The 13219-nt window shown below is 31.4% G+C and overlaps 1 protein-coding gene across 1 annotated transcript; it reads left to right on the forward strand.

Moving 5' to 3' along the window:
• The first annotated feature begins 8999 nt into the window (after positions 1-8999).
• On the forward strand, positions 9000-11650 carry LOC132641825 (probable galacturonosyltransferase-like 3). The gene is made up of 2 exons (XM_060358917.1): positions 9000-10047; positions 10722-11650. The coding sequence occupies exons 1-2, from the start codon at positions 9323-9325 to the stop codon at positions 10996-10998; spliced, it is 1002 nt and encodes a 333-aa protein (XP_060214900.1). The 5' UTR covers positions 9000-9322; the 3' UTR covers positions 10999-11650.
• The last annotated feature ends 1569 nt before the right edge of the window (positions 11651-13219 follow it).

Here is a 13219-nt window from a genome sequence, read left to right on the forward strand (position 1 = left end):
ACTGGTGAAGGGCGAGACTTCTGCCCTTGGATGCGCGGGATTGCACCTGCATAACGACATTCTCTTTAGGAAAAAATAAATTTACAACAAAAATAGATAGCATCAGCAAGCAGCAACGTAAAGTAGAAATCCTCCTTTTCTAATCTCTTTCTTTTTCTTTTTAATAATTCGAGCTGACTTAGTTTCAATTATTAGCTATTTATGTTGACTAATTTAATTTATTATTCTTTGATCTTTTTTATTTCTTATTAGTTACTTTTTTTTTGTTTAGATATATAAACTTAACAACATAAGTTCTTTCTTCTCTCTCATCCATGAAGCTGATCAAAAATGAAGTGCGAAAATAGCATTGGTGATCAATATTTGAATGATTGTTTAGTATGTTACATAGAGCGTGATGTATTTATAAATATAAGTAATGATGTCATCATTGATCATTTTCAGAAGGTGAAACCTCGTCGAGGATAATTGTAAATAAATGATGGATATTTATGATATGAGTAGTATTATTGGAACTTTTATGCTTTTCTCTTCTGTATGTTGCTATAAACAAATGTTTCATCTGAAAAGACGAATAACCCGAATCAAAGCCCGAAAAGATGAATAATTCGACCCGAAGCCCAAATTGATTGAATAATGCATGACACCCGGAAACTTCAAATCCTGGATCCGCCTTTGCTAGTGGGTCTCCCCATTATAGGCTCATCGGTCTCCAACAGGCCTACACTATTGCCAGCCCACACCTATTACATGAAACGACACAGGCCCGTCATGGAATCCACATAAATAAATGGCCTCTGTCTTATCCACCAACTATTAACATTCATCCCGTTTTGCTAAAACATAAAAATAAGTTAATGTTAAGTCCACATGTACTAAATAATTCTAACATAAAAAACTTATGGTGATAAATATTGCAGAAATTTCTAATACCAATGATGATAGAGACTAGAGTTTAAGTTTTGTGCACTGTCAGTGGACAGAATTATTTACACCATCAGGTAAATTAAAGGACAATAATGGTAACTTTTATAATTAAGATTTAAGAAAAATATATTAAAAATAAGTAGAGTCCTAGTTTACTCTAATTAATTTTTGAGAATTAATCAGCTTAGGTGACACGGGACGGGGGGAGTATGCATGTTTTGGTTATTAAATTGTGAGGGAATTTTTTTTTTCATCAAATTGATCACTATTATTATTACTTTTTTCTTGTTTTCCTTCTCTCATATTCTCAAACGATCTGAAGTTGGAATCAAATGATTGAATTTTAGGATACAAAATTGAATTTCAGGATACATGATACAAGATTAAACTACAGAGTTCGAACTTAATAACACTGTATCTTGTCGTTTGAATTACAAAACACAAAGTCGTGATGTTTAAATTACACGGTTTATATTTATATTTATTTATCATTTCAAGTACATATGCATTGTTTTGGTCACAGAATCGTAAGAAAACGAAATCAAACTTGTCACTATTATTATTGCGTCTTTCTTATTCTCGTTCATCTTCTCTAATAACCTAAGTTGGACCATAAGAATTGGAGAAATTTTATTTTTTGAATCACATAACTAACACTATTTATGTGAGCTCCAATAATACTTGACAAGTGGACTTGTGGGTCTCACTTGCTTACTTTAAGACATAAAACTTAAAAAGGCAGTTTAAAAGTCTACATTTTTTCTATTTAAACCTAGCACCAAAATAAATAAAGATGATAAAGAAATAAACAATCAACTAAACGTTAACAAAAGATCGACACTTAAACTCAATTCCGTTGTATTGAAGAATAAGAGAAGCAAATATGTACCCCAAAAAATTAATACTTGATTTAATTTATCTATTATTATTATTATTATTATTATTATTTGGTTCAAAATTTATCTATTACAATATTTTTGTGTACATACTTTAGTTCTAATTTAAATTGTATTATTCTACAATAATAATGACGTTAATGCTTATTTGATTAATTCATACATTAGTTTTTCTTACTTTATAATTATGTGATTGTCCATATATTAAGCTAAGTTGATAGATTTAGGACACAGAATTATCACTTCTTACACAAAATAGATAAAAAAAAATAAAAGCAATCATAATGATAAACGTTTAGTTGATTGTTTATTTCGTTTATCATTTTTACTTTATTTTATGACTTATTTTGATGCTTAGTTTAAATAGGAAAAATGTAGACTTTTAAGTTGCCTTTTTAAGTGTTATGTCTTAAAGTAAGCAAGTGGGGGTCATAAGTCCACTTGTCAAGTAACAATGAAGCCTCACGTAAATAGCGTTTGTTATGTAACTCATAAAATAAAATTTCTCATAAAAATTGTACTTCTGGCCACATGCCGGAAGCTTTGAACTACACAATTCAATTTAAGGGGTTGTTTGGTAGGTAGTCAAAATTATCCCGGGATTATAATCTCGGGACTAATTTATCCATCTATTGAGATTATTTATACCAACTAAAAGATGGTATAAAATAATCCCAGTATAAGTGAGATAAGAAGGGATATCCATCTCTTGGGATGGGATGCATTTTATACCTTGTTTGGTACAAGGTATAATTTATCCCAGGATAAATTTATACCTTCTACCAAATATGGTACAAAAAATTAGTGCTGGGATATCTCAGCTTATACCATGCACCAAACGACCCCTAAAATTCAGACTCAGCGTCCCAAAACTGGGACACAAAAAAAAAAAAGTAAATTTCTACGCTCAAATAAGCAATGACTAAATTTAAATAGGGAAAAGGGTAAAAAATACAACTCTATTTTGGAAAAAGGGCTAAAAATATCCTCCGAATTTATTTTGGATAAAAAATACCCCTCTCATCTTTAAATTTTTTAAATATACCTCTGTTTTGACGAAAATTATCTCCCAAAATAACCCGAAATCATTTAAACCCACTCAACTAAATAATAACCCATAAAATACCCTTATTCCCCCAATTCCCTCAAACTTCAAACCTACGTATTGGGGGAATAAGGAGATCTTATAGGTTATTATTTAGTTGGGTCGGATTTAAATGATGGAGCGGGTTTAAAAAAATAATTTCGGATTATTTTGGGGGATAATTTCCGTCAAGACAAGGGTATATTTGAAAACTTTAAGGATGGGAGGGATATTTTTAACCCCAAATTAGTTCGGAGTATATTTTTAGCTCTTTTTCCAAAGTAGAGGAGTATTTTTTATCCTTTTCCCTTTTAAATACTTTGCAAAAACTGAATAGTTTTTAAACATATCCTAAATGGTAAAAATTCCATGGTACACACGGTAAGATTAACTTACATATGACTGAAGTTTAGACATTTATGTCTATAGTTCAAGTGAAATTTACTGAACTTGATCTATATGTGTATGAACTTCAGATAAAAATATCTTAAATACAAGTAAAATATTTGAAATTCAAGCAACAATGGTGGAATTCAACTACATAAAATGGCTGAACTTTTTTCAAATGGGCCTTAAAAATATCAACAATTTGTGCCTGAACTTCAACCATAAACCCATTATGTTTAAAATTTCTCCAAAGAGATAAACTTATAAATTTATACGCAATACAAATATGACTTAAATGGTAATCCGAAAATCAGGTATATATGCACCTCGCCTCTAAAATGCAATCTGTGACGTTAGATTTGTCTATATTGGGTTGAGGTAATGTACGGCGGATCTAGTACGGGGTCACAGTAAGCAGTCCGTGAAACCGCCCACAGCACATGATTTCTGTTTTGTCAGATACAAATCACTATCAACACAAGCACATATCCAGCCTGGCACCATCCTTTTTCCTCGAATTAATAATCAGTGGCCCCATTATCTTGACTCCTTTTATTATAACGAGTAAAACAATTAGTTTTTTCTACAACTTTAGTTTATTTAATTTTTTTAAAAATAGCGCACTCTTCATGTTAAAAAGCATATCTTAGCGAAGTAAGCAGGGCCATATACTAAAGAGTGTGAGATTGTGAATGACATTATTATATTGAAGTATGCATGCCATATACATCAACAGTTTCTAAACTTGTTCGATTTTTTGTTTTGACATATTACCGGATTTTCTTTTTAGACATTCCGACCTTAATTGTGCAATATTTATGACTTCACATTCGGGTGGCACAAAAAATATATTCACTTTATGTGAAGTTCATGAATCCTATTGTAATATTATAGGTTCCTTGCAAAGTTAGTGTTTATTTCATATAAAAATATACTTTAGAGGGATTCTTATGATTTTCCCTATTTTTATTAGTTGAAGAACAGGAAGCGTTTTGAATAAATTGTCCTTCTATTTTTACCCTTTGAACTAGACTTTTTCTTTGTTCACATAGTAATAGCAGCAAGAAAACATTAGACATATGAAGTTATAAGTTATGACAAATCACTGAAATTCGAAATTGTGTACTACAGATTATTTTATACCATATGAACTGATAAATTATCCTTTTCAAAACCTCTTTTAGACACGTCAATATCAAAACGCTTTGGAGACATTCCATTTAACTTGTATGCTATCATACTAGACATTGCTTTTTGTTCACATAGTAAAAGGAGCAAAAAAGTTTTTAAGACATTTGATGTGTGAGTTGTAACACACCATGAAAATCCAATTTGTGGAGCCCGAATTTTTTTAACCCAAACGAATAATTTTTAAACCAAACTAACCTTTTTTTTTTTAAAAAAAGAATCAAATTAGGCTTCACGCACAAAATCTGTGCGTGAAAGGATTAAACTGTAACTTTTTGAGTTGATTCTTTCACACACAGATTCTGTGCGTGAAAGGGGGTACCTTTTTTTTTTAAGCTATCAAAAGCACGTTTTTTTCATACTTTGGGCAAAGATTAGTCATGTTTCAAAACCCCTAAATATCAATATTTTATATAGAACTTAATATTTTTTTTTGCGAACAATAACATCGGCTCATTACATCAAGTATACCTAAACGTTTGGATCGTCGTTTTAGGGGTTGTAGAGTGCCCCGAAGTAAGTTCTGTTTGTTTGGAAACTTGTCATCTTTGTTCTTTGGAAATCAAACTCAAAATTAAGCCTTTTTTCGTACTTTGACCGAAGATTAGTCACGTTTCAAAACACCGGAATATAAATATTTTATATAGAACTTCATTTTTTTTTTAGCGTAAAATAATGTCGGCTCATTACATCAAGTATACATATATGTTTGGATCGTCGTTTTAGGGGTTGTAAAGTGCCTCGAAGTAAGTTTGGTTATCTTTAAGTTTTTTTTCGTATTTTGACTGAAGATTAGTCACGTTTCAAAACGTCGGAATATAAATATTTCATATAGAACTTAATATTTTTTTAGCGTACAATAATATCGGCTCATTACATCAAATATACATATGCCTCTTCACTCACGTAAATAAAAAATAAGGACGGGAGCTTAGGTAGAAAACTAGTTGTAAATTGTTGAAACTTTAAATGGTCATAACTTTGCGCTCGGATGTCCGATTTACGCGATTTGTTTTTGACCTGGGGTATTTTTTTGGAGATCTACGCGGAAAAACACTGCAAGGCGGTTTGGCCGAGCCGATTTTCAAAAAAACGCCCGTTATCCCATTCAATTTGAATTTTGCCCCAAATTTGTGCAAAAATTTCATTCTTTAGTAAAAATCTAATGATAAAAAATCTATTTCGAGATGCTAATCCCGTGGTAATGATGTTTTGAATGTCAATTTATAGGTTCGAAATTCAATTTATGAAAACGAGTTAGATAGCATTAGTGAACATTATAAAAAATAAAATGTGTCTACTTTGTTGCTTTCAGCAATTTGGCTTGGTGGTTTAGCCTCTTTTTTTTTACTTACTTCTTTTTTATGCCAACAACATGGGATCAAACCTTGGTGGGAGCATTGAATGAGATATATTATACCTTGATTGAACCTCTCGTATTGGATGAATTATTTTTTAATATAATATTTTAAAACACTTAAATCAAAATCCTATAAAATATGACACTTACATCTAAAGATGACAAATTTTCAAGCAAACAAAACTTACTTCGGCGCACTTTACAACCCCTAAAACGACGATCCAAATGTTTAGGTATACTTGATGTAATGAGCCGACGTTATTGTACGCAAAAAAATATATTATATTCTATATAAATTATTGATATTTCAGGGTTTTGAAACATGACTAATCTTTGTTCAAAGTATGAAAAACAGGTGATTTTGATAGCTTAAAAAAAAAAAGTACCCCCTTTCACGCACAAAATCTGTGCGTGAAAGGACCAAACTCAAAAAATTACAGTTTGGTCTTTTCACGCACATATTTTGTGCGTGGAGCTTACTTTGTTTTTTTTTTTTTTAAAGAGTTAATTTGATTCCAAAAGTTATTTTTTGGGATAAAAAAGTTCCGGGTCCAAATTTGTGTATACGATTTAATTTATAGCATCCGAGTTATTGAATTATGCTGTTGCAGACCCTTTTAGACACGTTAACATCAAGGCTAGTCGCTCTGAAGACACTCAATTCAGCATATAGCATCTGAATTGTTAAATTACCCTTTTAAAGATCTCTTTTAGTAGAAGATTATATGTACTCAATAAATATCAATGTATACTCAGCATTGTTTTAAAAGGCAGTGTCAGGACTCGCCCCGGGGCTCGCCTCGGGGCAGGGCAGTGGCAAAACGCCCTGGGGCTAACGTGCGGGGCTTAGTTCCTATGAGGCTTACGCCCTAAACACGCCTAACGCCAACGCCCAGGGCTCGCCTAACAGTTTTTATACAAATTATTAAATTCCTTAATTAAAATCATTCACCCTCATAATTGTTTAACAAAATAATGATACTTAATAGTTTTTCATCTATAGAAATAGAAGATTGGGTGTAACTCATATAACAAGTCGTAGTATTGGATATTTACTATTTGAGAACGTCGTGAGGGTGAATATCACTTAATTTTAAAAAAAAAAACACATAGCGGAATTGTACATTTTCACTTGTCATTGGTCATAGGTTTTCTTTTATTTTTTTATGTAATTTTACCTATTTAAAAATATTTATTATAATTATATTATTTTAAGAAATACTAAAAATTAAATACCCATGGGGCTTACGCCCGGTGCCTCGAGGCTTACGCCTCGTCGAGGCGTATGTAAAACGCCCCGCCTTACGCCTCCACCTTTTAAAACAGTGATACTAAGTACTGACTAATAACCGATTTTTGAAAAGCCAGAGAAAAACATTCCTTTAACAGTTACCGTTTTTTTTGTTTTTATTAGTAACTTTTTAGAACTTTAACTCCTTAAAAGAAAAAAATCAAATCGCTTTATCCTCTAAATAGAAAAATCATAAATGAAGCAATTACTCAAATTAAGACACATCATCATATTTATTACTTTCTCCGTTTCAAAAAATAAGTACCGTTTTAACTCTTTTCATGCCATTGAGAAAAACAATAAATATATGGTACTTCTCCTTCTCAATTTATATGACACTCTTTCTATTTTAATCAGTTTAAAAAAGAATAAACTTTTCTATATTTAGAAATAATTTAACTTGAAACGTCCCCTTTTACCCTTAATGAAATGATTTACTACCATACAAATAATGAGTTAATTCCTTGGATGGTCATCCAAATTTAGGTAATTTCCTACAAAAGTCACTTTTGTTTCATTTAGGATAATAAAGTCACTCATGTATCACCACTTTCCCTAAAAAGTACCGAAACACCTCAAAAGTCTCATTCTCTCCTAGTTGGCATGCCATGTCACTAAAGCCTCATTTTATTTTATTTTAATAATAGACATATTCAACTCATTAAACTCATTTAATCAAATTCATATTTTATACCCTATTAAATATGACCTGGTTAAAATGCGGCAAAAAGAACAAACCATACTTTCTATTAAGCCACTTTTTCATATCTAAATTTTCTTTAAATCCCGATTCAATAATAGTATCTTTCAATTTAAATTAAAATTCAAGTAATTTAATTTTTCTATTCAAATTCAAGTTTTTTAAATAGCATATTTTTTGAGCCAATCATTTCTATAATATATCCAAATTCACTCCCTCTTGGTTGAAAGGAATTCTTAAACAATACTTTCCACATTAAAATAGAATTACACAGATAACATAAAGATTACATTCGTATCGGTTTAACTTTTAAGAAATCTAATAAAATCGTATATTTTAAAAAATAAAACCAGTGCAAATTTTTCCTCTTTATTTTTAGTTATTTATTTTTATGTATGTAGTGTATAATTTTTGACATCTCCATTCCATATCATCGAGATCTTTTTATTTCTCAGAATTTTCATTACTATAATACTTGTTTTAAAATATTATATTATTATTCTTATTTTTTATTTTTTTATTTTGAAATATTATATTATTAGTCTTATATGAAATATAATATATATTCTTAATTTGTTTCATATTATGATATAGATATTCCGACTTGTCATGTAATGTCTAGCAATATATAAGCTAAAGCTCTAAGGTAATTCAAATTATTTTTTTTTAATTTTTAAAACTCATATTTAGATTTAAAGAATCCATCTTTTACTAGTTTGTTCCTTTGCCGTTTTTAAACGGTTCATATTTGATTGCATATAAAATATGAATTTGATTAAATGAGTTTGATGTGTTAAACAAGTCTATTATTTAAAAAATATGGGGCTCTAATGACACGGCATGCCAACTAAGAGAGAAGGAGACTTTGAGGTGTTTAGGTACTTTTAGAGGAAAGTAGTGATACTTGATGATTTTATTGTCCTAAATGAAACAAAAGTAACTTTTGTAAGAAATTTCCTAAACTTGAGTGACCATCCAGGGAATTAACTCTACAAATAATATAACTTGTTTTAGATCACAAGTTTCAAAAGACTTAATTTCTTTCTTAAACTCCGTACATAGTCAAACTATATCACATAAATTAGAACGGAGGGAGCATTTTAGAATTGATCACTATTAAGAAAAAATAGTAATTCTTTAAATATAAAGGTATAGTTGGAAACAATATCGGTTACTAATTATTGTCTTGAATTTCTAAAACAACTATTAATTTTACCAAAAATGACTCTTATTTAGGGACGGAGGGAGTAACTTTCACAGCTCTAACTCCCTTAAAAGAAAAAAAAGAAAAAAAAATCGAATTATCCCTAAATAGAAAAAACATAAATGAAGAAATTACTCAAATTAAGACACATAACAATGGGCTCGACGGTCACTTTACATAAACATTTTATTCTTCTCCCTTCATTTTTCCCAAAGCAAAAAAAATAAAATCCCCTTTTTAGCCTTCCATTCTCCCTCTTTCATTTCCCCACCAATCCTCGCCGTAATGCCGCCGGAAAACCACGTCATCACCACCGTGCTCCTCCTGTTTCTCATTCCAGCCACCGCTGCCGCCGCCGCAAAATTCCGTGAAGCACCAGCATTCCGTAACGGGCAAAACTGCCCAAAAAACACACCACCAATCCACATAGCAATGACCTTAGACTACACATCCCCTTACCTACGTGGCTCAATCGCAGCCGTCCTTTCCGTACTCCAACACGCCACGTGTCCTGAAAACACATTCTTCCACTTCTTAGCTGTGCACCATCACTCCAACAACCTCAACAAAACAATTACCTCAACTTTCCCTTACCTTAATTTCACCGTATCTCACTTTAACCCTACATTAGTACGTCACTTAATCTCCTCGTCAATTCGACGTGCACTTGATCAGCCCTTAAATTACGCCAGGATTTACCTAGCGGATTTACTGCCTCTAACGGTAAATAGGATTATTTACCTTGATTCTGATCTTATTGTTGTTGATGACGTGGCTAAGTTGTGGGATATTGAACTTGAAGGACGTGTTTTGGGTGCACCTGAATATTGTCATGCTAATTTCACTCATTATTTTACACATAAGTTTTGGTTTCATCCCACATTTTCGAATGTGTTTGAGAATAGAAGTCCGTGTTATTTTAATACTGGGGTTATGGTTATTGACTTGCAAAAATGGAGAAATGATGGCTATACGCGTAAACTTGAGCATTGGATGAGAGTTCAAAAGAGGTAATTTTGTATATATATGAAATACCTTAATTTGGAGTATGATTATGTCTTTTAACACGTTTCTTCATTTAGATGTTCGGACATAAGTATTATTTGCCAATCAAAGTTTTTTTTTTTTTTTTCTAATAGTTTTGTTTGCTATTTTGACCTATATTGCTTGAATTTTTAAAAAATATTGTGACATTTGTGTCGAATCCTTAAAAAATGCAGATTTTGTGGAATGGTTCGACCCACCGTAACAATATTTTTGAAATAGCAAAAATGAAGTTGAAATTTGATTGGTGAAGTATTTCAATTTTCAAGTGAAACTTCAATTTTTTTTTCCAAATAAAACTTCAATTTTTTTTCCAAATAAAACTTGGCTAAATACTCCTTTGAACTTTAATTCCAAATTATGATCAAACTGAACCAAATATTGTGTTTTTGTGTTAAACATTTTAAAGGGTGTCCTTGAAACTTGAATTTGGGATTTCTATGTGCGTTGAAATTATGTCAAATGAGTGACAATGAAGCTCGAATCTTCGATATTATGTCAAATGAGTGACAGTGAAATTCGAATCTAAATTTTTGTATCGTGTTTATATCATGTTAAATTGTGTGAATTATTTAGTAAAAAGATTTAAGCTATTAGAACATGTATATATTTATTTACTTAATTATATCTTCAAATACAGATACAGAATCTACGAACTAGGTTCATTGCCGCCATTTCTACTAGTATTCGCCGGAAATGTAAAGCAAGTGGAGCACAGATGGAACCAACATGGGCTAGGTGGTGATAATCTTGAAGGACAGTGTAGGGATTTACATCCAGGCCCAGTGAGCTTATTACATTGGAGTGGAAAAGGGAAGCCATGGCTAAGATTGGACTCAAAGAAACCATGCCCTTTGGATAGCTTATGGGCACCCTACGATTTGTTCCGACATGAATCACTGTTTTCGGATAGCTGAATAATGCAGGAGACTCGAATCCGAAACCTCTAATTAAGTATTTTTTGCTAGGCGTGATTTTATTTTCAGAACTCGAACTCGAACTCACTCGAACTCGAACTCGAAATCGTTAGTTAAGAATGAGTGAATACTCGTCATGGACCACAATGTATGATGGTGGTAGAATAATTGTTTAGAGTGAGCTGGAGACAGTGATACTTAGTTTGTAAAAAGACGAATGAGGACAAAGGTATATAGGATAGGGTGATGTGGGGGGGGAGGGTACTGTTGGGATCCAGTGCAGAAAGAATCACCTTTGTTATTGGTGGGGTTAAAGAGAATTTTAACAGTTGGATTGAGGTAAATGGTGGATTTACCAAAGTGGGGTCATATGGGGATGGCGTGGAGGTTTTTGATTGGTGGATGGGAACTTGATAATGGGATTTTTGGAAGGAAGTGAATGGATTAATGGGAGGATAGAGTGTTGCTTTCATAGATGTTTTTTGTTGTTTGGATGATTTATATGGACTTTTTACCTACTTCAATTATTTGCCTCTTTTTTTTTCTTTTTTTTCTTTTCCTTTGGGCTGTCATTCATAAATCATGAAAATTTGTTGTTTGACTCTTTGATTGAATTTCTTTATATCTTATTTTTATGGTCCACATCAAATCCACAATTTTTGTTAGGATCGTTTTGGAATTTTTATTGAATAGTTTTCGAAATTTTGAAACTTCTTGGTGTTTTCAATTAGCTTATACTTCTTATAGATGTTGTTATCCATTCTAATTTGAGGAAAAAATGACGAGGCAATGATAGAAATCTTTGGGAATACTTTTTTGGATAAACGAAAAAAGAAATTGTGTTTGGGTATTTAATCTTTTTTTTCTTCTAAAGTTACTATGAGTGTTTTCACCCTAAAAATTGAACTACTCCAGACAGGCAACTCTAATGGATGGATTTTTGTTCTAATTTTGAAGAAAAATGTTGGAACTTCATCCTCTAGAGAGGAACTTCCTAACTAAGTTTCCTAAAAATATTAATAAACTAAAAAGCTGGAGAACTTTTGGAAATTATTAAAACCAACGTCGTAGTCCAATTTGCTAAATAAAACTCAAGCCTTTTGTCATTGATAATCCTACTAATGCTTAATGATTAAGCAATGTGACCCTGAGATAACATTGACTTAGATTATATATTTGAGAATAAATTTACTAGAGGATAATTTGACCTTGAAATTTAAAATGTTATTGCACTTTCTTTGTGTTATTTTGCTATTTTAAGACCTCCTTTGTTACTTGGTCATAGCTTTTGCTTAAGAAAAGAAATTATGAATTGAATTATCATGATTTCCATCCCAACAGAAAAAGGAAAAATAAATTTTAATAACCATCAAGAGTTTATGGAGCATCACCCAGATTATTCTTACACTTCCAAAGCCAAAAATATATACTAAAAACAAAGAGAAATTAACTTAAATAACCGTCTCCTCAAAACAATAACTAGCAAATGTATACTATATGTACATTGAATAGCGACTCTAAATATTTTTGTTCGAGCGGTCTATATATATATAAGTTCCCTCAAAAGAAATCCATTTGTCCCAAAATATTAGCACACTTTGTGCTTTTGAAAGTATGATTAATTAAATAACCAAAATAAGGACAGATGTCTTTGTTAATATTCCTTGCTAGTGTAAAGGACTTTTAAGCTATTAGGTCATCATTATTTATTCTATTTTTATTTTCAAGATTATATATCTTCATTCTTATGAATAATTACTTGTATATATCTTTTGGATGATATGATAGTATTAAATAACTTATACGAGCGGATCAATTTCAACTTGTGCAACTCTGAACTATTCTATTGAGTAATGTTACCCAGCTCCTAGCTACTAGCAAACATATCGTTGATTCCGTCCATCAAAGCTTAGGCGGATGGAAAACAATTACCTAACGTCTAGTTCTCTACTGAAATTTGAATTCTGATCTCTTATGATTTTCACCGACTTTATTGACCGGTGGGCTTCCTTAGAACTTACCTAAAGCCTTCCCCACCCACAAAAAGAACAAAATACAAAGTAAAACCAGTAATGAGCTGAATTTTGTATCTTTCTATTGTGCATTTGTCATACTTCCTCAGTTATAAGTGGTTATGTTTAATCCTCAGGACTTTTTTGTTTCTAAGGAATAGGTTATGTATACTGATAAAACTTGGGAATAAAGTAAAGCAATATATTAT

This window comes from Lycium barbarum, chromosome 5 (genome assembly GCF_019175385.1).
Source record: "Lycium barbarum isolate Lr01 chromosome 5, ASM1917538v2, whole genome shotgun sequence".
Lineage (NCBI taxonomy): Eukaryota > Viridiplantae > Streptophyta > Magnoliopsida > Solanales > Solanaceae > Lycium > Lycium barbarum.